General features: G+C 43.6%; 1 protein-coding gene across 1 annotated transcript in view; it reads right to left on the bottom strand.

Annotated features, from left to right (window-relative positions):
- Positions 1–542: 542 nt before the first annotated feature.
- Positions 543–25,451, bottom strand: part of LOC111952243 (SH3 and multiple ankyrin repeat domains protein 2-like) — a 95,660-nt gene continuing 70,751 nt past the window's right edge. The window contains exons 4-13 of the mRNA XM_070435036.1: positions 19,391–19,526; positions 18,404–18,490; positions 18,221–18,229; positions 16,347–16,363; positions 13,462–13,465; positions 11,237–11,364; positions 10,509–10,656; positions 7,818–10,260; positions 5,517–6,041; positions 543–5,342 (exon numbers count right to left, since the gene is read on the bottom strand). Coding sequence (XP_070291137.1) covers positions 5,306–5,342; positions 5,517–6,041; positions 7,818–10,260; positions 10,509–10,656; positions 11,237–11,364; positions 13,462–13,465; positions 16,347–16,363; positions 18,221–18,229; positions 18,404–18,490; positions 19,391–19,526 — 3,534 coding nt within the window. The 3' untranslated portion in view covers positions 543–5,305. The remainder of the gene's footprint in view (positions 5,343–5,516; positions 6,042–7,817; positions 10,261–10,508; positions 10,657–11,236; positions 11,365–13,461; positions 13,466–16,346; positions 16,364–18,220; positions 18,230–18,403; positions 18,491–19,390; positions 19,527–25,451) is intronic.

Below are 25,451 nucleotides of genomic sequence, written 5' to 3'. Positions count from 1 at the left end.
TGAAGAATAAAACAAGAGGACATCAAGTTTGGAGCTGATACCTGTCAGTTTACRGCATCTTAACATGTCCAATGTAGCCAGACTGCATCGTACTCCATTTCACTATTGTTTCCCAGTGGAGTGAAATAAACCTAGAAATAGAGCAGAATTCAGTCTGGATTTCTATGCTACGTTCCATTGGCAGCATACTACGGTGGCCCTACGGGGCAAAGTAACAAGGAAAAGTAGCTTTTAAAATGTTTGCCAAGGTACAGAAGCATAGCCCCATCTCCTGATTAATTGTATTTCCTTGAACCTCTGAGCTTCAGATGCCTTAGTAAGTATATAGGTCTAGTCAGCTTCACCACTAAGCCTTTAGGCCTGTACATGACCTCAGTGCAACGTGCAGCCATCAACTCTACTGTACATCAACAGTCACATTCAGTGGTGTGTTTTTCTCTTGGTCATATAGTGGTCATATAACACTTTCTATAGCAAATGGTGTAGAAATGCACAGCCTGAGAATCTTCATTTATACACACATGATGCAAAAACTATGCAAATCAGTTGATATCAGCTTTTAATAATTACAGAGGCTTTGTAAATACATGACTATCAATTGCTAAACGTTTCAAATATGCTCTATAGGAATATGGATTGTAACACAATTATTTATGTCAATTTTAAAAAATAGAGAGACTTGAAATCCTGTTACATGTATAATTATTCCCCTGGAAAAGAATAAGAAAAACGACAACTTGAAACAGATTTGATATTATATTGCTTCTTAACCATATTTCTCTTCTTTTTGGAAAACCTAACCACAGCTCAGGGTTGATATGGCGAACAACACGGACAGGAATATATCCTAATATTAAATATCTCTACGTAATCCAAAAATACTGTGCTCTTTCTTGTTCCTGTGGTTCTTAACATAAGATCTCATCTCAAAGTGTGCCCGCGTGTCAACGGTGACAACTGACAGGTGACAAAGCACTACTCTGCAGTCTGTCACACTAGAACTGTTCTGTTATGAGGTCATACTACAGTCATCAGACGGTCGTAGATAAATACAAATGAAGTATGCTTTAGGCAACATCCTGTTGATTGCGGACCATCACACCTTTTCTTTTTTACAAAGTCATCAGACAGTCATTAGTCATATCAAGGTATGTTGTCCCCCCCTGTCACACCATAAGATCACACACACATCCCACCCATACACTGAATTTGTTGTGCTCTGATGATGTCAATCCAAAAGAATGTTTCATGAAATACTGATGGTATTTTAGCTAGCGCCCTCATTTTGTTTTGGGGGGGAATTTCAAATATCAAGAAGTTTACACTGTTAAGGTCAGGGATATAAACCCAAAGCAAATTGAGTGGAAAATACCACTTCAGACCGTTTCAGAGGGGAAAAAACACAGTGGAGAGAGTAAACCACATTTCAACTCATCGACATTACGATGAGTGAATCCCTGCCTTTTTTTGGACTGGTGATGGTAGGAGGAGACTTCGCCTTGAGGACATGGAGGGAAATGAKGCTGCACTTCAGGACATTCCTATTCTGGTGATACCGTTTTGGATTTGGCCCGGTTTCAGACACGTCGTATAAAAGAGACCTGTCAAAGAAGTCCAATGGCACATGGTTTTTAGCAAATGTCCTGTAGCTCCATGTGTTCCGAAAACAGCAGTCGCTGGGAGTAAAAAATCCCCTAAAAGCATTACCTAATTCTATAAAAGAAGCTATCATCATGTTGAGCTMTGTGGATATCTACAACTTTCTTCCTCGTCAACAAAACACACCAAAAACACCATCGTAGAATAAATACATCTCTAATACTTCAATAATCATACAACATTTCTAGCAACTTGATTCTTCGAGGTATCTGCCTCTCTTCGATTGCCAAACAAGTTGAACTGTTCCTGTTCTAGGGRAAGGGGAAAAGGAAATTCCAGCTTTAGTGTTTGTTCGCCTACTTTTTCTCGTCGTTGCATAAACTTGACTGATATTCGTCTTCAGAAACATGCCTATTCTGCAGTGTTGGGGTAAATTCCTTTTAAATTCAGGAAGTAAACGGACATTTTATTCAATGCTTCTCTATGAGAAAAAATGTAGAATTGGAATTTCAGTTTACTTCCTGAATTGAAATGAAATTGACCCCATCCCCATTCCTGAGTCTTCAATCCCAAAGCCCTAAACATCAGTTCAGGGTATAGTAATAACCTAATGTGATAGTGTGTGTATTATTCCTCTCAGAGGACATAGAAGACTGCGAAAGAAAGGATGGATGGTTGGTGATAACGATTGGAAAGCCCTGACTGCCAAGCTCTGCTCTCTCTGCCATGTCATGTTCAGAAGACAACAGTAGGGAGAGCTGTTGGCACACATTTCAGCTTCCTGTGGAAGACAGTATAATGATTTATAAACTGAATTTACATTTTCAATATGTATTGTGTTCCACTTTCCATCCTCAAGTAAACATAACTACAAACAAATATTAAAACTTGAAAGTATGTTGAAAACATGGCAAGTGAAATCTAAGGGCAACAACTTGCTACTGTACCTATTTTGAAATCCATCTGATGTGATCTCCCTTTCAGGGTAGAAATGTGCAATACCTTCGTCTGAGAAAACACTGTACTGTCCCTCAAATCAAACTACATCCCGGTAAAAAGGGAGAGAAAGAAAAATGAATTCCACACACTGCAGTGCCATGGCCGGCGTTATGGGCAATTGCCCTATTGAGTAACACAGTACGAGTCATAAAACCAGGAAATGGTTGAAATMATTTTTTTCACCATTCATTTTTGTGTCTGTGATGTCAGAACTACTTCGTATAAGGTCTGTGTTTTGTGTTGGCTTACCTTGGAGTGACGTTTTGATAGCCGCGCAAAATCTCTCCGGACAAGTAAATGTTTATCAATACCTAGCTTTGCACATTGATTATATTAAATCGAGGTGAATATATTGATAAAAYTCACCTTGTCCGTGAGAGAATTACACAGCTATCAAAACGTCACGACAAGGTAAGCCTACACCAAACACAATGAATTCGTATCTTCTGTCAAATTCACGACGTGAAAAATTAAAGTCGTAAAAACCATTGGAAGCATTTCCGTGTTTTTATGGGTATTATAACGCGTCCACTGTGGCGTATCATTTATTTGACCGAGACGCGCGCCGACATAAAGACGGCATCAATCTCAGATAAAGCATCCGAGCGAGCGAAACAGCGCCCCTCTGTCTCAGTATGTGCAGCCCATGTATGTGACGGTGTCCGGAATTAAAGAGCATGGCATGTCATACTCTTTTTGGCCAGACAGCATCAGATACATGGGCTACATATAGTAAGACAGAGGGGCGCTGTTTCGCTCGCTCGGATGCTATTTTGGACGAATGCACGAAGGTAACCTATTTCTTGAAGTGATTTGCTGGACAATCAGATGAAAACATCATGACTGGTTGTGTTCATGCCACATTAAAAGGTAATACATTTTTACAGCTAAATGTCTTTACTATAAAACACACACTAGAACCGCTAAAGCAGTCATCTGGACTGCTCATTCATTTAAAACATGCACTACTCTGCCATTTATAAAGTTATGCCCCCTTTCGTCCTTGACCTTTCCTAAATAAGTTTATAAAACACACTGTTGTTGTTGTTAGAATCAAACAGAACCAGTTTTATAATGGTTTTCCCCAATTGCCTACTGTCCTGCCGACAGTAGGGCCTGCTCCCCTTCTTCTCCTGATAGTGCCATGCCCAGTTGATAACCACCCCGATAACTGTCTCAAATCTGAACCTAAACTATACTGAAACTAATTTCACACTTACAACAACAGATTAAATAAATGAAGTAAAATATGATGTGGGGAATGGGTGAGTTGATAAGCAAGGGGAAGTGAACAATACATAATTATATAATCACCAATTGCGAATGAGGAACAGAGCGGACATTCTATTGTATTGATCTATTCTAATTCTAACCTCAAAATAGTATGTACCCTATATCAGTTCACCGAAACCAAGCAGTCTGTTCAGTCTATTCTGGCCTACTTGGAGTAGACAGTGAGAGCGTGCGTAATTTAAAATGGCAAGCGTTGCTACAAAATCTGGATGAAAAATGATTCAGATGGTGGGGAAGAAATGAATCGTGATGAAATCTCTGATGATTATTCTTCTGGTTCTGAGCCTCGGGTTGAATCTACACCTCTGAGGCGTAAAGGCAGAACAAGCCAGAATGGACCGACAAATGAAACGGTGAGACAGGAGAGAGGAAGGGATGGCACCGCTCGGAAAAGAACAAGCCGGTGACAATGCTACAGGCCAAATATCAGCACAAAATGTCACCACTGAAAGAGCAGGCCTCGAGCGCTTTCGTTGTTTATACGAGATGGACATTCTCCAACTGATAATTGACAATTTCGTACGGCTGTCATCGACACTTACTGTATGTTCATTATAACGCCATTATTGCTTAGTGATGATTTTCACTATTTTATCAAGCACACTCGGCGCTTATATGTTTAGGCTACTGATGTTTTCATCGTCTTGGTGGTTGGGGTATTTTTATTTTGTTGCTATAAAAAGAAGCTGTTACCGAGTTCCCACACCTATGCTTTCTGTTTCATARTTGTAACAAAGGCACTCCACGAATACAATTTATTGAACACTTGAATTTGGGTGTTTTTGTTGTTGTGTTTTTCAGCTTTTACATACCGCATCCTACCGTAACATAAACTAAAGGAAATGCTCTTGTGTTTTTTGAAATATATTTGTTGTATTCTAATGTTACGTAAGACCTTCATAGACACAACCAAATGATTATTTTGGCGATAGCGTATATTAAATGTATTAATTACACTGTTAGAACGTTGCAGTCAGATTGGCTGCTCAATTAGCTTGAAGGGGGGGTCGCTTGAGGCCAAGCACGTACACACATAGGAGGTCCCGTAAAATAAAAAGTGCCCGTCCAACTGATTTGTTCTAGCGCCGGCCCTGTGCAGTGCAGATTCCCACCCTTTTTTCCTGAAGAGATCAGTAGTCAYATACTTTCTAACAGAGATACAATAGAAAATGAAACCCCTGCAAAGCTGGTTCTGGTTTTGCATTCAAATGAGGTTGACTCCAAAAGTCCTTAAGTCCCGTAGTGATTAGGCTGCTGTTCTGTTTGACAGTGTAGTGTATTCCACATCGCAGCCAGGTCCCTGTGTGTCTGCTTCCTTACTTTCTACTGACAGCGCGGCTCTGTCTCACCTGGGACCGCTCTATCCCACTCTGGGGGGGGCTCTTGTGCTTATTCAGGAAACTGCAGTGCTGTTTCAAGTTGCAATTTCTTCAGGATACATGAGGATATTCCTAAATTTCAACAAAACAAGCATCATCATAACAATTATACAGTAAGTATAGTTTAAATAAGTCAACATAAATAAAAATGATTGTTATGGACATAATTGACAATTAACTTAGAAGCCTGTTGTGAAGTTGTAGTGTTGGAGACTCAGAGACCTCATCACCCTCCTCACTTCTCACCTGTCCATCAGAAGTTTCAAAGCTCTCTCTATGTTCATCCGATGTCCGACYCTGGTCACCCCGAGRTCTATGAGGTCGTCCTTCTGCAGGCTGGGCAGRTGGSWGCCCTCGATGTCGTTGTCCATGAAGGTGTCTCTGTGCTCAGCTAGGTTTAGGCTCTCCAGCCAGTCGGCCACGTCATGTTTGCTCCACATCAGAACCGGCTTGGTGGCAAAAGGCTTGTTGGAGACGGCCTGGATGAGGGTGAGGGGGGAGGGCGAGCGGCTGCTCCCCGTGCCCAGGCTGAGAGGGGGGGTGGGCAAGCCGAACACATCCGAGAGGGTGGGGGAGGTTGCGGGGAGGGAGGAGGCACAGCCGAGGCCTGAGTCTGGGGGAGAGAGGATGGGGCTGGGGGCTCGGTGGTGGGGGAGACTCTCTGTCTCTCGTTTTGGAGATGGGGCCGGCACGCTCGGGCCGAGCTGGGCAGCAAAAGTGACTGTGGTATTCCGCTGTGTACCTGAGGCAAGGGACCCACTGTCTGGAGCCCTACAGAAAGTACAGAACGCACCAGATTAGAGGACGAGAGAGAGGGGTGTTTATCAGAAAATATTGAACTTAAACATTAGTCAGAGACGCTAAGTCAGACTGACAAATAAACTGAAATATTCCACAACTACACCTGGATGCCAACAAACGCAGTACATAACACCTGCAGTATATACATTCATCCCCTAATCCTGCGCCCTCCCTTCCTGACTGCTCTGACGGGGCCCAGTAAGAGACGGAAACTTTGATGTCTCTCCTCCTGCGAGGGGAAGGGAAGAAGTAGTCTACTTGACCTAACAGACCTACTGGAGAATAAAACAGTCTTTCCCTATACTACACCAACTCCTGCAAAACTGCAGACTGGGAGTAGGCTACAGTGTGTTGTGTGTGTTGTGTGTGTGTGTGTTGTTGTGTGTGTGTGTGTGTGTGTGTGTGTGTGTGGTGTTGGTTGTGTGTGTGTTGTGTGTGTGTGTTGTGTGTGTGTGTGTGTGTTGTGTGTGTGTGTGTGTCGAGAGAGGGAAGTAAAAGAAGCTAAGAATAAAAACAAAAGAGATATTCACTCCTTTGTAAGTAGGAAAGTGGGGAATTTATTCTAAATACAAAATGAACGAACTGTGTTTTTCTTCCCAGATAAAGTGACAGCCATTATTTTGAAAGGGTCAGGAGACCTCGACGCTATTCATCTATTCACACTATGAATCAGGTCGAATCAGGTTAACCTATTGTCTCATTCAGATCACACGACAGGGATGTGCTCTGCAGCATATTCAGCTTGTAGCCACCACCAGCAGAACCTTGCTGGTATAGCCATGCATTTTAGGGTTAGCTTCTCCTAATTTCCTCTGTAAATAACGACAGCTTTCCATAATAAGTGCTGCTATCACAGGGGACTGCTGTGTTGAGGAACGCGCCGTGTCTTTAAGAAATGCCACGCAGGCTTAGGTAGCCTACTGTGCAAAACAGACATATGCAATTTACACAAATGGACAAACAGCAACTATTCACACACCAAATAAACAAAACGTACAAAGAGAAACCTGCATAGCCTACACAAAGCGGGTGACACAAATACACACACAGAAATATGTTTCCATACTGGCAAAAACCGACCACACAATTACAGGCTACAATCATACATCCCACACATACAACACTGCATAGCCTACATCTGTTGGAGCCTCAATGTATACACACTTCTAGTCTACAATGCCTACTTTAGTAATCTGACGTGACTGGTAGAGGAATGAAGAGGAGGGTTAACTGATGAGAGAGCCCCGGCTGCTCATATTTCACATACTCTGGGTTTGTTGAAATGATAGATGATAAAGAGACAGGTTACACACACCATCCACCCCGGTTTAAAGAGACTCTGGGTGAGTCTCAAATTGAACACTATTCCCTATTCCCCCTACAGGCCCTGATCAAAAGTAGCGCACTAAATAGGGAATATGGTGCCATTTGGGACGTAGCCTCTGTGCTATTTTGAACCGTGCTGCTTGTGACACACACAGTGACACATGGCTCACCCCTTCCTTCCGAGGAGAGCGCTGTGGCGGTTTAGTCTCTATGATAATCAGACTGACATGACGTTGTTGCTCATCTACTCCTCAAGGCTGCTGCTCTCATTATTAGGTTGCTAGGCAACTCTTTCTGCTCTCCGGTAGAACACACACACACACATGCACGCACAAAAACGCGGACGCACACACAAGCATGCTTTGACACACACACGTGCACGGCATGCACACACACACACACAGCAAAAACAAAGATTACCTTGATCCAAAAACGGTCCTACATCCTGAGGAAGAAGAGTCTATCCCGTCCCCTGGCTTTGGTGTCTTGTCCTTGTTCTGCATGTCATAGGGGTTAGAGCCTGGCGGGTCTCCCCACAGCTTTGAGGTCCTTTGCGTTGGTGTTCTGGGGGGCTCTGAGTGGACGCTGGCCCCGGGGGGAGGTGGCGGGACAGAGGAGGGCGTCCCGAAAGTTCTTAGGTTCTCTTCTCTATCCATCAAGGCGGTGTCCTTGTAAAGTGCATTACTCTTGTTGGCGGCAGGTTGCCTGTTTTTTGGCTTTGAGGTCCGGTCCACCAGAAAGGCCTGTCCGTCTGCATAGACTGTGCATGTGTTGTCCAGCGCCTCGCCACCGTCTGACGACAGCGTAGAGATACTGGACACAGTGGATACAGTGCTCGTAGTCTCCATCTGAGGGTCTCCACTACTGCGGCTGTCTGGCTCCACATCGATCCCAGAGTCACTGATAGGCTCGTAGCTCTCCAGGGYGTTGGGGGGGAAGCTGGGGGGCATGCAGTTAGTGAGCACTGCAGGCCGTTTGATCATCGTCTGGTCAGGGTGGCTTGGGGTGTTACCATGATGGGGGTAGAAGGGAGCTAGAGACGATGGGGCTCTGCCAGCGTTCCGATGCTGTTTGAGCAGTTCAGCGATCGCCCCCTTCTGGTCCTCTGGGATGTCGAAGCTGTTGGCGAACTCCAGCGGCGGCGGCAGTGGGTCAGCGAAGAAGTCATCGTCGATGTCAACAGAGGGAACGCAGGGCGGAGGGGGGATGCCGAAGGGGAGTTTGACCGGCTCATCTACTGAGGTGACGGTGATCATGGTCTTACTACCTCTGGGTCCAGGGCCCATAGAGTGGGAGTTATGGGGGTTAGGGGAGGACATTTTGGAGGTGTTAGGTTGGTTGGGATCCCGGAGCTCGCTGGGGGTGCTGTCTGAACTCACTGCCCCGTCCCTGTCCCCCTCAGACAGACTGTTCTCCTCAGACCGGGCTCCGTCAGTGGTGTGAACCATCAGCAGACCAGCAGACTTCTGCTGAGACGTGTCCACGATGTCTATCAACATGTTCTTCTTCTCCTCTTCTCTCTCAGGCCGGGATAGACTCTTGTCCTGGTCCTTAGCCAGCGGGTGGTCGTATTTGGACTCTGTCTCGTACTTGGCCTCGGTCATCTGCCTGCGAAGCCCTGCTCTGCCTGGTCGGCCCATGGTGGCCGTCGCGGAGAAACTCGCATCCATGCCAGTCCTTAGCTTAGTGTCGATGAACAGAGGCTTGTTCAGGTCAGGTTTGGGTAGCTCAGTCTTCAGTGGGAGAGGCTGGGACTGCTCTCTCATGGCCCGGTCCCGTGCAGCTAGAGCCAGTGCAAGAGGGGAGTTAGGGTCCAGAGGCTTCCCAGTTACTGGGTGGACGTAGTGTCCGCTGCTGGAGGTGTAGGTCTTGTTTGGCAGACTGACCGGGCTGTGGTGACCCGTTCGGGTGTGGAGTGGCTCCCTCACCATGTTGGGCTCTGAGGTATTGAAGTTCGTCACATTGCCTCCTCCTCTGTGGATGTTGAGGAGAGAGGCAGGCGGGGCCATGATGCGGCGCAGGCGYTCATCACTACTGAACATCCCCTCGTCGATGGACTTGGAGTGGCGGAGGCGAGGGGTTGGGGCGGGAGGCGAGTCTTCGTCACCCTGGTCGGTGAACCTGTAGGATGGGGAGTTCTGGTGAGACTCCACCATCCTCCTCTCGCGCTCTCGCACGGCGCCCGCCATGGCCGTGGCAAAGGGGCTGCTGGGGTTGTGTCCGTCATCGGGCCGGAGCTGTCCCGGGTGGTCGTGGGCGCCAGTTTCTATCTCCATGCTGCTGCCCTGGCTGCTCTTACCACTGCTGGATGTAGACGGCTCCTTGATGATAATGGTTGGGATTTTGATGGTGCAGATCTTCTCAGGGCTGTCCTCGATCTTGTCCTGCTTCACCAGCATGCCCTTCCTCCTCTGGGGCTTGTTGGGGGCAAACAGCCCCAGGTTGCCCATCTTCCCCAGGTCTGAGTAGGGGTTCTCAGGGATCTGGGCCCTGCGGTTCAGGAAGCTCTGCTGGGCTGTGAGGCCTTGGCCTGGGCTGTGGCTTCCCTGTTGGTGGTGGTGGTCCTCAGACTGGTACTGTTCCGACTGGGGCTCTCTGTAGTACATACCCCCCTGCTCCCTCCACCCATCGCTGCCGCCCGCGGTGAGGTCCCCTCGCTCTGGGGCGGTGCCTTTAGGAGCAGAGTGTCTGATGGTGCCGTAGCCTCTGCCCTGGGGGTTGGGGACGTTGTTGTAAGGGGGAGATGGAGGGGAGATGGCGGGCGGGGGTGGGATGTCCTCTGATGTGTCCGGCATGGAGAGGCTCCTGGTGAATTTCAACATAGGAGGGGTCAGAAACTGAGGGGTCTCCTCTTCTGTTATTCCTGAAAAAGAAAAATACATGATGAGTTACAATATATCGATGGCAATTATACAATTGAAACCTTCAAGGGCGTGTGTGCAAAAAGGTCATTTCCGATTTTTTTTTTCTCTGTCGATTGCAGATGTGTGCGTGTGTGTGTGTGTATGTGTGTGAGTGTGTCCACACATTGGTTCTGTATGTGTGTACCATACAGTATGGTATGCAGGTTCAATATTTAGCCTTGACAGAAACATGTTGATATGCAGTTACCAGATGTTCCTATGGACTTCTGTCGTCTCATGGTCCCCTGTCTGTTTGGCACCCCCAGGTAGGGTCCTCGACCTCTGGGGCTGCCTGGCTCTCTGGGTTGGGGCTGGGTCTGGGTCTGCATCGGCATATCCTGGCTCTCACACATGGACTGCAACACAGAGAGAAGACACTGGGTGCCTGGACTGATCTTTACTACATAGTATTACAGAGGTCTTTTTGAGGTACATTAAATCAACAATATCCAACTGTGTTTGTTGGTCCTCAACGTTGCAGATAAACTTGTGAAAGAAATGAAGGACAACGAAGAGCAAGAAGCTGTTTAACCTTCATGTACTCTTCTGAGACCAAGCGAATCAGGGAATGCAATTCCCATCAGGCACATGCACAGCATCTAACAAAGGGAGCCAATCATGCATTTATATTACCAGCCAGAATATAACAGTAACTTCCAACAGGCAATGGTGCAGCCACCAGAATTCTTCAGAAACTTTAAAAAAATTCCAGAAACTTTTCAGTTTTTCAAAAAATGGCTATTGATTCCCAGTTGGATTCTCAGTCCCAGCTGATTTTGGGAATACTCCCAACTGCAATTTTTGGAAAACCTGGGAAGTTTGGGAAATGTTCCAGTATTTTTCAACCCCTACTCAGCGTAGACCTTTCTGGTCTCACTCCTGTGCCACGCAGCCAACAAAACGTACACTGACGGTAGCCTACATTCTTATACCTACATTCATCTCGGGGCTCATGGCGAAGCACCTGCTGTTGGGCCGTGACTTGACTGTGTTGGCGACCCTTACGTCAGCGTTGGAGTTCTCCCACATAGGCTTCTGAGGAGGCATGTTCTCGTCCACTTTATCTGGAACACAAAGTAACACACATCTCTACTGTCAGTACAGGACACTGTAGCCTACATCCGTCTCCAAGCTAAAACGAGCCTTCGTCTCAGGCAATGGCAATCCAGGCCCGTAAGTAAGAACTGATATCAAACCGAGCAGAAAGGAAAAGAAAGAGAACAGAAATAGTCACACTGACATTGGTCAAAGTCAAAGCCGTGCAAGCTTCCCTCGCTAGCTATACCTCCATCAGGCTTTTCCCTTTGTTTCTATGGTTTAGCTATCCTGGGTGCCAGTYTATTTCTGCTCTCTTTCCAACTCCTTTATGTGTCCCAAACGGCACCCTACTACATATAGTGCACGACTTCTGACCAGGGCTCCATTGGTCTCTGGTCAAAAGGAGTGTACTGTGTAGGGAATAGGGTGCCATTCAGGACACATCCCTTAAAAAATGTACAATGAGTGACAAGAAGTTGGTAAGATAGCACAAACAGATCTGGGAATAGGTTTATGGTTCAGCAGCCACTGCCAAACCAACATGCTAGCGTTTTTTTGTAGTTCTGCGCTCCCATGCATGGGACGATTACTTAGAGTGACTGAGAAAATGATCCTCTTCTTTAGACTCTCACTATCGGAAGACTGATCATCTACAACAGGAATACAGTGGAAGAAAAGGCAGTTCAGATACGGACATGCATCCTTATTCTGTAGCTAGTGATGAGTACATTCACACACACTTCTCCCTCAAGTCACTGCTGTCAAAACCTGTCTACAGAGGAGAGAGAGCTGTAGGCTACATACATCCCTCTTTATTGTCTTCCTGAAACACGTTATTCATTCATCTAACCAAGAGCAGACGTCCCCACATTCAAAAATACTATAGTACAGTATATTAAGGTATAAATATAAAGTATTCACTGTAGTGTTTTTGCAGACATAGTATTTACTGTAGTGTTTTTGCAGACTGTAGTATATTGTGGTGTTTTTGCAGACAGTATTTACTGTAGTGTTTTTGCAGACTAGTATACTGTAGTTTTTTGCAGACTGTAGTATATTGTAGTGTTTTTGCAGACATAGTATTTACTGTAGTGTTTTTGCAGACTAGTATACTGTAGTGTTTTTGCGGACATTATTTTTGCGGTATTTACTATAGTGTTTTTGTTTTATTAGCGTTGACATAGAAGTGGAGGTCTTTCTCCTTGAAGAAACCTAGTGGAGAAATACTGAAAGAGCAAATCATTTATCATAACCTCTAGGCAGGTAGGACTGGGGACTGAACCAATAGTTCAGAGCTTCTGCTCTTTTCTATTATCCTGAAAGGGAACACAATATATATATATTTTTTGTTGTTGTTATTTTACTAGGCAAGTCAATTAAGAACAAATTCTTATTTACAATGACGGCCTAGGAACAGTGGGTTAACCACCTTGTTCAGGGGCAGAACGACAGATTTTTACCTTGTCAGCTCGGGGATTCGATCTAGCAACCTTTCGGTTACTGGCCCAACACTAACCACTAGGGTACCTGCCGCCCAGTATATGGTCTATACTTGGCATGTAGGTTTCTCACTTATGGGTGGAACAAATTGGGATAAGGGGGAAGGGAATGGGCAGAGTATAGGCAATTAAATACTTTAGTATTTACTATAGTAAAAAAAAGCTGTTGTGTTTTTGCGGACTGTAGTACTTTTGCGGACATTACTGTATTAATAACTACAGTCGTGTTTTTTGCAGATAACATTGTAGTATTTACTATAGTATTTTACAGCACACTACACAATTCTATAGTAATAACTAAACATGATCAAAGGATTCTCAGTGTGTAGTATAGTATTCCATGGTACACTACCGTTTACTACATAATTCTATAGTAAGTAAACTCGTTTTTTTAATGTCAGTTTAGCTGGATTTTTGATGTATGTTGCCTTTTTTGCATTGTGAATGACTTTCATTGACAGATACTGTACAGTAGAATCAGTGTATGGTAAATAATATGTAATATAATTCTCTTTAAACCTCCCTTTACTTCCCCTACACTTTCAGGAACAAAAGGTGCTACTGGTTCTTACCTGGAACCAAAAAGGGTTCTCCTTTCAGGACAGCCCAAAGACCCCTTGGAACCCTTCTTTTCTAAGAGTGTACATCTTAAGGATACATCTTGCTATCCCTCTGTCTGCATACTAACCTTCAACACGTGCCCATGTGTGTGCTGTGTGGTTAAGATGGAGAAGATTCCAAGGCTGTCTAAAAACATTCTCGCCATCACTGACCCTCTCCCCTCCACTAACCCACCCACCAATCACCCACCCCCTCTTCCTAAAGCCATATATGCCTCTCAGTTCAATTCAAGGGGCTTTATTGGCATGGGAAACATATGTTAACATTGCCAAAGCAAGTGACGTAGATAATATACAAAAGTGAAATGAACAATTAAAATGAACAGTAAACATTACACTCACAGAAGTTCCAAAAGAATAAAGACATTACACATGTCATATTATGAATATATACAGTGTTGTAACAATGTGGAAATGGTTAAAGTACAAAAGGGAAAATAAATAAACATAAACATGGGTTGTATTTACAATGGTGTTTGTTCTTCACTGGTTGCCCTTTTCTTGTGGCAACAGGTCACAAATATTGCTGCTGTGATGGCACACTGTGGTATTTCACCCAGTAGATAAGGGAGTTTATCAAATTTGGGTTTGTTTTCGAATTCTTTGTGGATCTGTGTAATCTGAGGGAAATATGTGTCTTTAATATGGTCATACATTTGGCAGGAGGTTAGGAAGTGCAGCTCTGTTTCCACCTCATTTTGTGGGCAGTGTGCACATAGCCTGTCTTCTCTTGAGAGCCAGGTCTGCCTACGGCGGCCTTTCTCAATAACAAGGCTATCCTCACTGAGTCTGTACACAGTCAAAGCTTTCCTTAAGTTTGTCAGTCACAGTGGTCAGGTATTCTGCCACTGTGTACTCTCTGTTTAGGCCCAAATAGCATTCTGGTTTGCTCCGTTTTTTTGTTAATTCTTTCCAATGTGTCAAGTAATTATCTTTTTGTTTTCTCATGATTTGGTTGGGTCTAATTGTGTTGCTGTCCTGGGGCTCTGTGGGGTCTGTTTGTGTTTGTGAACCAAGCCCCAGGACCAGCTTGCTTAGGGGACTCTTCTCCAGGTTCATATCTCTGTAGGTGATGGCTTTGTTATGGACGGTTTGAGAATCGCTTCCTTTTAGGTGGTTGTAGAATTTAACGGCTCTTTTCTGGATTTTGATAATTAGCGGGTATCGGCCTAATTCTGCACTGCATGCATTATTTGATGTTTTACGTTGTACACGGAGGATATTTTTTGCAGAATTCTGCATGCAGAGTCTCAATTTGGTGTTTGTCCCATTTTGTGAATTCTTGGTTGGTGAGTGGATCCCAGACCTCACAACCATAAAGGGCAATGAGTTCTATAACTGATTCAAGTATTTCTAGCCAGATCCTAATTGGTATGTCGAATTTTATGTTCCTTTTGATGGCATAGAATGCCCTTCTTGCTTTGTCTCTCAGATCGTTCACAGCTTTGTAGAAGTTACCTGTGGCGCTGATGTTTAGGCCAAGGTATATCGTTTTTTGTGTGCTCTAGGGCAACGGTGTCTAGAAGGAATTTGTATTTTTGGTCCTGGCGACCGGACTTTTTTTTGGAACACCATTATTTTWGTCTTACTGAGATTTACTGTCAGGGCCCAGGTCTGTCAGGGCCCAGGTCTGGCAGAATCTGTGCAGAGGATCTAGGTGCTGTTGTAGGCCCTCCTTGGTTGGTGACAGAAGCACCAGATCATCAGCAACCTCTCTCTCTCTCTAACTCTCTCTCTCTCTCTCTGTCTCTCTCTCTCTCTCTCTCTCTCGCTCTGTCACATCCTCTGGCTACAGTAACGTTGCAGTATTTATGACAGTAAGGAACACTGGTGGATTGATGAAGCCACTCATTCTAGGACACCTCAGTGTCTGGTGTCACCACACATTCTCGAATTCTCCAAGCATTCCTGCAAATCTCCAGTGTTGCGGTGTAAAGCAGTGAACACAGAACGAGGCCGATACAGCTGAAGAACGTGTCGAAGAGTAGGAAGCTGCAGGATTGTAGAGACTATTTTTTGCAGGTACTATGCTGTGCCGCTACAGTATATTGGACGACACACTACACTGTATGCAGCATCATTTCCATGGCAACACCTTGTTTCCGTATGAGTCAAAGCCTATCTGTAGTGGGCTCATTGTATAACAGTGTTGTGCCCTTGAAGTTAAGTCACAGTGTATTCTGAGAAGGTAGCTAGCTGCTCTTTGAAATGGGCAGCTGACTGTTGTGCATTACCTAGGCCCCTAGTTCTTATTCCGTAAAGGTGTTTCAAATCCTTTTATCATTACAGAGAACAGTGCAACTATTTCGGAAGGATAAGAATCTGTGCTAAACTGAGGGCCGCATACCAAATGGAACCCTATTCCCTTTGTAAATGCACTAGTGACCAGGTCCCTCGTCAAAAAGTAGTGCACTATAGAGGGAATAGGGTGCCATATGGGATGGCGTGTGAGATCTTGGCTGTTTTTTTTTCCCCCTGATCTTGCATAACTGTGTTTAAAAGAGGGGCAGAGCAATGAATAATGCATGGCAATAGCATTGCACTCTCACACTGAACTGAAGTGCGTACGCTGTGAACGCTGTGAAAAGCTAAGGACACATCAAGTGTTAAAAGTGTTTAAAAAGCTTCTCGTTCAGAAGGGCATTTTCTTATGTTCCTAATGTGCCTGCACACCTGTTKACAACCCTGAGACGGCGAACATCAGTTGACCTTCATACCTGCCCCCTTACAGTTCAGTAGGCATGCAAGTAAAATGTACAAATTGTGCTGATAAAGAAATAAGGGATCTAGAGAAAAAGTGAAAAGTGCATCAAGTATTTTGTACATTCCATGGACGTACAAATAACATGTCATATATTAAGCATGCCTATCACACTTACCACCGGTCACTTTTTTCCTCAAAGTGGCTTAGAAAAAAGAGAATATACAAATGTATGTAACAAATGATGATCAAAAGAAATCAACAAAAAGTATCTCTCAACAACAACACAGGCTATTATGCAAAAATGGTGGAATATTGTCATTTAAAGCAGCGTAATATAAAGACCACTACTCATCACTACTTTGCCAAATATAAGCCTAGGGGATAGTCAAAAGTATATGGACACCTGCTCGTCGAACATCTCATTCCAAAATCAAGGGCATTAATATAGAGTTGGTCACCCCTTTGCTGCTATAACAGCCTCTACTCTTCTGGCAAGGCTTTCCACTAGATGTTGGAACATTGCTGTGGGGACTTGCTTCCATTCAGCCACAAGACCATTAGTGAGGTCAGGAACTGATATTGGCCGATTAAGCCTGGCTTGCAGTCGGCGTTCCAATTCATCCCAAAGGTGTTTGATGGGGTTGAGGTCAGGGCTCTGTGCAGGCCAGTGAAGTTCTTCCATACGATCTCGACAAACCATTTCTGTATGGACCTCGCTTTGTGCATGGGGGCATTGTCATGCTGAAACAGGGAAGGGCCTTCACCAAACTGTTGCCACAAAGTTGGAAGCACAGAATCGTCTAGAATGTCATTGTATTCCCTTCACTGGAACTAAAGGACCATGAAAAACAGCCCCAGACCATTATTCCTCCTCTACCAAACTTTAAAGGTGGCACTACATAATGCGTTGGGGCAGGTAGCCAAACCCAGATTTGTCTGTCGGAATGCATCCTAGGTTGAAACATTCACTACCCCTTGGTCATGSGAAACCCAATCATGAAGCTCCTGAAAAGTTATTGTGCTGACGTTCCAGAAACACAGTAGTGAATGTTTCAACTGAGGAGAAGCGATTTTTACGCGCTACTCGCTTCTGCACTCGCCGGTCCCGTTTGAGTTTGTGCGGCTTACCACTTTGCGGCTGAGCCGTTGTTGCTCCTAGACGTTTCCACTTCACAATAACAGCCCTTATAGTTGACTAGGGCAGCTCTAGCAGGGCAGAAATTTGACAAACAGACTTGTTGGAAAGGTGGCATCATATGACGGTGCCACGTTGAAAGTCACTGAGCTCTTCAGTAAGGCCATTCTACTGCCAATGTTTGTCTATGGAGATTGCATGGCTGTGTGTTCGATKTTATACACCTGTCAGCCACAGGTGTGCATGAAATAGCAGCATCCACAATTGTGAAGGGGTGTCCACATACTTTTGTATATATAGTGTATTTTCGTAAAGCAATTGTATACATGTTTAAAAGCTTCCAAACATGACACCTGCCAAATAGACATAGAATGATCAACCCTTTCATTTTTACGACCGGCCCTTCAAAAAACATCTACWGCAGAACAGTTATAAGCGACAGATGAGTCAACAATAAGGTAAAAGCTTTTTCAAATGGTGAGTTAAATCAAAGCTATTTACATACATTATACGGCTCTGAGTTAAATCAATCAAACAATAAATGAAATGATTAAGTAAATGAATAATCCAAAGTTTATTAGATTAGATGTGTGATGACATGGAATGGAATTATGCAATTGTTATGATCGTTCAAAGTAGTCAAAATGATCAGTCATGCTGTCTAATGAGCTCTTTATCACATTAGATGATTCCGCACTGTCGCTAAAATGTTTTCTCTCCAGCTCTCTTCAGATCAAATGCTACAGAGCAGAACACCTTTGTGCCTTTTCGCAAAGTACATAATTGCCTATGCCCCCTCAAAGTAGAGTAAATATAGTCCTATATTAAATGGAGGAAATTAACATTTAAAAATGAGAGAACAAAACTATTTTAAGACAGTTGCGAGCAGCTGTGACCAAACAGTAGCTACTGTATGCTGCGTACCTTTGTCCACTGTAGTCGCAGATATTGACAAACAAATCAGGAGGACATAATTACTTTAGAAAAATATATATTCCAGAGAATAACATCACTAAACACACAGAGAACAAACCAAGATGATACAAAATGCATTTAGACCTCTTGGTATTACAATCTCCCATGTATGGATGGTTTGCGGATTCTTACCTAGCTCCTCCAGCTCTGATGTCATGGATTTGGAGCGCATGGCCATGGACAGRGCAGTGGAGGGAGCCCTACGCGGAGGTGTGGGCACTGCAACAACACAGAAAAGCAGGGGTGTATTCAGGGTCGTGTTCTGAACGTTGCAGATAAAGATAGAATGAATAGAGCTGACACTATTCCCTATTCTGTCTGACGGAAAGTCATTTCTGCTTTATGCAATAGGCCTACATTTCTACGTGAGCGTTCTGTAACGTTACATCATCCTGAACAAGCCCCAGATGAGAGATCTACAATATACAATATACAGCTGGGCGTATTAAAAAGTTCCTTYCCAAAACGCTTGCATGTGCTTCAGCGACGCTGCGTTGTCTATGTGACAGCTTCACACGTCTCGTAGGGTGACGCCAAGCAAGCGGCCAAGTTCAGCGAATCATCTAACAAAATACCTTAAAAATGCCCTTCTAAAATATGCCCCTGACAGTTAATGTACATCAGCTTTGAAATGTTTTTACCTGTGCTGCAGTACAGGCATTTTTCTTTGAATGCCCCCAACTGTAAATCCACCGTCTTAACTTCGAGGCTGAAAATCAGCACAGTCATCAGGAAAAACTGCAATGTGGTCAACGTTCTTCTAGCTCGTCAGCTTCTAGCTCCCTGATACACTACAGTACAGTACGAGGACGAGCCAAGACGATTTAGAACAGACCTGGGTTCAAACACTATTTGAAATCTTTCAAATACTTTGAACGTTTGCTCTAGTCTGCCTAGACTGCGGGGTTCGCCGTTCCGGGCCTATCTATTGGTCAAGCACATATGAAGTATTTGTAATCATTTCAAATAGTATTTAAACCCAGTTCTGCTTTGGAGGGTGTGCTGGGACCCTGACTGTGGATTCACCCCAACTAATCAGACATTGATCCTGCTGGCAGGGTGTTGTARGGCAGAGCAGCAAGGCGGGAGAAAGAGAGAGAGAGAGGATAAAAGGCTTACCTTTCTTCCTGGCCGTGTCATCAGGGTCCAGATTCCTGCTAACCGTCACCACTTTGATGATGAGCCGGTTTCCCCCGTGTCGGATCGTATTGACCACCTGTTTGTGGCCCACCTTCACCACATTTTCCTGGTTCACCTGCAACACAGAAGACAAGACACCTAGGGTACAGTCTACATCGCWACATCACGCAATGACTGGACAGAAACATAGCATCACAACCCTAAGATGCAGGTGTGACAACACGTATTCCCACGGCTGTTACATCTCTTAACAACAACTCACTATCAAGCGGATCTAATCTTTGCAAAGTCAACATCCCTCCGTCACTCAATGACTGGACAGAATTATAAAATCACAACCTGAACTAAAGCCTCTGAGCCATTACGGTGACTATTTAGGGGACCTTGAGTGGTTCTGGGCCAGTTCCAACAGACATTTCTGTGTACAGCACTCTGTGAACGACACAATGTCCATTCCTGCGCACTCTGTGAAAGGTCTGGTTGTCCCGCTTCTAATGCTGTCTCCCACTCGCCTACGAGATCCAGTATTTGAAATCTGACACCTAATTTGCATGGCGAGAGACACGTCACATTCCCTGGCCTATCTAGACAAAGGATATTTTTGCTCGGGTTGTGGAGCACGCAGCTCCGATTGCGATACAAACGAAACGGAAGAGTCTAGCGATTTTAGCAAAAGCAGTCTCATTTCGCTGTGATGTTCTCAGATGGATTTAGAGCTTTCAACATGACAAAATACAATTGAATTTAGTAGAATTTAAAACAAGACTTTCTCTTGTTCACAGAAGGGCCAAGTTACTGTGTGATTAGAGCAGAAGTTGTACTGAGTCTGCAGCCACTTGAATGGTGTCTCGGCATCACTCAGAGGACGTTTTGGAGAAAAGTCTCTGTAGTCACTTACATGACGTGGTGCCAATATTGTACTGTCATAAAGTATGATCATAATTATTAGAAGGTTGTAAGACAGGTGAAATCTGATGGTAAATCATTTATCATTTCAATGTTACTATATCTAGAAGGCATTTCAGTCATTTCATGCCCTATTACCCCACTTTTGTTGAATAGGGAAAACATCATATATTGTACTGTGCATTTGAGCTTGTGTCCTCAAAAGTGAGTACACCTAAGCAATGTATAACTATTGTTATCAGAAAGGTGAGTTCCAGAACTTTCTAAAAGTATGCAGCATTACTAGATATTGTTTATGGCCAAGCCATGACAAATAATTACCTTGGGGCATGTCCATTTAGGTGGAAATCTACATGTTCCCTTAACGTTCATTAAAGTATGCTGTAACAACTCCTTAACCACACGGATACAAATCTCCAACAAGTTGATCTGAACACGGCAAAGCCATGAAGTCAGCATCTCGTCATGACTAAATGACTGGCCTGATATACTGTATGAAACCACAACCCTTAAAATAGATATGCAACAACCCAGAAAAACATGGCGAAGTATTGAGGTCTGACTGACGTTAAAGGTGATTAGACATCTTCAGTTCTATTAGCCGTGATGTCTTGTTGTTCTCAGTATTTCCTGCTCAGAGGTATCTTGAGGTGTTTCAACCAGGTTGTATGTACTGTTCTCAGAACAGTATTTCCTGCTCAGAGGTATCTTGTGGTGTTTCAATCAGGTTTCATGTACTGTTCTCAGAACAGTATTTCCTGCTCAGAGGTATCTTGTGGTGTTTCAACCAGGTTTCATGTACTGTTCTCAGAACAGTATTTCCTGCTTGGAGGTCTCTGCTGGTGTTTCAACCATCCTGTATTACACTGTGCTGCTGTCTAATTCACAGTTTATGGACTGTTCTCAGACCTGTATTTCCTGCTCAGAGGTGGTCACTTAGGTGTTCAACCAGTCTGTAGTACCCTGTGCTGCTCTCTAATATATCATTATTTCAAGCCACTCAATCAGGTCCATTACTCTTCCTATAACACCATGTTAAATCTGCTGTCAGTATTGACAGGCTGCTCTGCTCACTGCACAGGCCTGGTCAGTAATGGAGGAGGGGGTCCTTCTATTGATTCCACTTTGTCATCTGGCAAAGGCAACGACACACCATGTGCGTGTGTGCGTTTGTGTGGGATTTGGTTTATTCAGATCCCCATTAGCTTTTGCCGAAGCAGCAGCTATTCTTCCTGTGGTCTACACAAAAACATAAAAGACGACAAGTAACAAAACACTGATAGACTGACAGACAAGAACATTCACACAAATTGAAAATACAACAATATACAAACAATACAACTAAAGAATAATGTGTGTAGATTGTGTGTGTTAGAGTGTCAGTGTGTGTGTGTGTGTGTGTGTGTGTGTGTGTGTGTTGTGTGTGTGTGTGGTGGTGTGTGTTCATTTTCCCAATCCCTATAGTGCCATGAGATGTTTTATTTTTTTAAATGAAGTACATTTTGCTGTTTGCTTATGGCTCTGTAAAATACTGTGCATTGACGAGAATTCATTTTGGACATGGGGACTGTGAAGAGACCCCTGGTGGCATGTCTTGTGGGGTATGTATGAATGTCTGAAGAGACCCCTGGTGGCATGTCTTGTGGGGTGTGTATGTTTGTCTGAGTTGAATGTTATTTGATTATCTAGACAATCTGGAATTATAATCACAGTAATATTTATCATAAAAACTAGACAAGAAGCAGTCAATCTCGAGTCAACCCTCAACTAGGAAAGACTGTCATGCATGCTGTTAATGTTAGTTCTGTATGTGCAGTTCAGGGCACGGCGTGCTGCTCTGTTTTGAGTCAGCTGCAGCTTTGCTGCACTCGACCATATTACCAGAGAGTAATCAAGATGGAACAAGACCAAAGCCTGAACAATTAGTACAGTTGATTTTTGTGTCAAAAACGCAGACCATCTTTTTATAACATCTCTACAAGAACTTTGTCAATATGACTTGACCATGATAATTGACCATCCGACGTTATACTTAGGAGTTTAGCTTCCTCAACTTGCTCAATGGTCASACCTCGGGCTGTGATGGTCATGACATTTTGTCACCCGGTGATTGTCATGTAAATAGCTACCAGTCTYWCGGTAATTGGCCATTCATTAACATAAACACGTTTAGCATTTCCTGGCTTCCACGCATAGCCWACAAGCCACTGATGCAGACCTTTGGAACATCTACATTTTATTWAAAAGTCTAATAAATYCAYWTAATCAGGYCTACACCATCACAGCCCATTTCAGAAGAACAGAATAGTATATTCTGAGTTGTCCTTATGTTAGGTCCTGATCTGGCTATGCCGACAATATTTGCCTAGTATTCATTGKCATTATTTTATATTATTTTATAGTAAGAAAAATACAATTGAACATAGCTGAATAAAATAGAAAGGACATTTTCCTCCAAATGATTTCCGAGGTGAGCACATGCGTCTTTTCTATGTTGAGCAGGTAACAAAGAAACATGTCATCATACATGCTTAATGTAGAGTTATTTATGCAACTTTAGTGATACAAACGTTAGGCTATATGTTTAGATTGTTAATACATTCGAAGGCTGTATGATGCGACCCTAATGATGATTTGAAAAAAGTTGCATGAAAGGCATGTGCTCTTCTCTGTTTCTTGCGAAGGCTGCACACACTTCATCAGTCTCTCATTCACAATTTGACAAGCACTTTGTAATATTCTCACCCGTCAGACTAATCTCAATTTAATCTTTTTTTTTTTTTTATATACCTATAACCTACTAATAGCCTATATGTGTGGAATTATTTTTTTATTTCTAATGGTGCACAAAAACAAAACATGTCATCCATAGCCTGCACTCGAATAGTGAATGGAGGTTACATGTGGTTACAATAAGCCTAGGGAAAGCCAAGCTTCCCTAATGTAAAGTGAATTACATTGCCAAAATTATTTAACCTAATTAGACTACTCCTTTCTATACAGAAATACATTGAATCGTTCAAAATAGACTACTAGAGCTTGATTTGGCCAGAGGATGATTAGCTTCTTAAAAAAATATGAGTTGTGGATTGTTTTAAATCTACAGTGAGAAGGAAAGGCAGCACACGCAAAGTAGAGAGATCAACCCAGGCATCTCGCAATATATTTCAAAATATAATCAGTTTGGAAAGAAAATGGTTATTGCTGTAAAGGGAAGACAATGAAAACACAAATCTGTCTTTTAGTATTCAAAATTCGCAATTTAATTGAGAGAACAACAGTATAGCCTATCTTATTGGCTCCAGCAGAGAGCATCGGCAATATCCCTGCTGATTCCCCATGCGAATATTCACTATTTATCATTGTTGAGTCAGTGCTACTTAAAAGTTTGTTTTTGGACAATACATGTCCTCCAGTTAAGATGGACGTCATATTATATTTGTGTCTCCCCTTCACGTAGGTCCATTACATGGACAAAAGTCACTTTTATTGGTTTGTCAGTGTCAGCGAAGTAGGCTACCCTTCATTTGTACTATTAAAAAAGATTCAGCTAATGTCTCCAGTCATCGAAAGTGTAGTAGAATTGTATGAAATGTGTTCATAAAAGCCCACATTTTCCCATGCAAAGAATGAAGAAATGTATCTGATATAGTCTATAACCTAGGCCTACTCTAAACTATACGCGCTCAGCCAAGCATTGAGCGGTATAGTTTCAAACAGTGATTGAGTAATACTATTAGCCTAATTATGACTATCCAATCTACTCAATCAATTAGGAATAGCAGGCTATCTACATAAGTCTGCAAATGCCATGATGCACGTAATGCTTTATTATAAAGGTGCATTTTTATGGGCATATGTAGGCCTATGTAGGCCTATGCCAAGTAGGTACACAGGTTGTACAGCGGATTCACGTGCTTGATTTGAAGAATTGAGCAATAAATACAGCAGCACGAGAAAGCTGGGATCCGCTTTTAAATAGTGGCTAGTCAAAACTCTGTAGTACCCTGTGCTGCTGTCTATGCAATTGGGCTTATAAGAACACGTTTCACTGGGTTCTGTAGGCTATGTGCTCTCTAACTGTGTTCCAGGGGTCCCAGGGCTATAGGCCTATGGGCGATCAAAACATATAGGCTTATGGGCTAGGCTACATGCCTCATGCGACTGTGATTTGAAAAAGTAGCAACAAAAAAAAAGCATGCAACATTTATTGCCTGAGACTGCACACACTGGGCATCATTCACAAGCGATGATACATCCTTCACAAGTGATAACATTGTCCCCCATCAGACTATTAATATTGTCTTTACATATACTAAATGATATAGGTGTGGAATTAGTTTTGATTTAGAATGGACCATTATCATGCATCTGGAACTGAAGTAAAGACATTGAAAAAGCTATAGCAACTGCCTCCAGGAACAATAAAAAACACGAATATTTACATCTTACAGTTAAATGAGAAAACGAGGAAAAGGAACGAAACAACAATATGTACATAACTGCCATGCGGCACAGTATTTGGAGTTTCAGTACAGAAAAAGATCATAGCGAATGGAGGCCGCTTTTCCAGCAGTTCATTTATTTCAATCTGGACCCTCTCTTTCTAAAATGATCTGCCGAAATTGTTGCAACCCCTATTACTAGCCTGTTCAACCTCTCTATCGTGTYGTCTGAGATTCCCAAAGATTGGAAAGCAGCTGCGGTCATCCCCCTCTTCAAAGGGGGGGACACTCTTGACCCAAACTGCTACAGACCTATATCTATCCTACCCTGCCTTTCTAAGGTCTTCGGAATCCAAGTCAACAAACAGATTACCGACCATTTCGAATCCCACCGCACCTTCTCCGCTATGCAATCTGGTTTCAGAGCTGGTCATGGGTGCACCTCAGCCACGCTCAAGGTCCGAAACGATATCTTAACCGCCATCGATAAGAAACAATACTGTGCAGCCATATTCATTGACCTGGCCAAGGCTTTAGACTCTGTCAATCACCACATCCTCATCGGCAGACTCAATAGCCTTGGTTTCTCAAATGATTGCCTCGCCTGGTTCACCAACTACTTCTCTGATAGAGTTCAGTGTGTCAAATCGGAGGGCCTGTTGTCCGGGCCTCTGGCAGTCTCTATGGGG

This window comes from Salvelinus sp. IW2-2015, linkage group LG26 (genome assembly GCF_002910315.2).
Source record: "Salvelinus sp. IW2-2015 linkage group LG26, ASM291031v2, whole genome shotgun sequence".
Classification (NCBI taxonomy): Eukaryota; Metazoa; Chordata; class Actinopteri; order Salmoniformes; family Salmonidae; genus Salvelinus; species Salvelinus sp. IW2-2015.
This window is presented reverse-complemented; position numbering and strand designations above follow the sequence as displayed.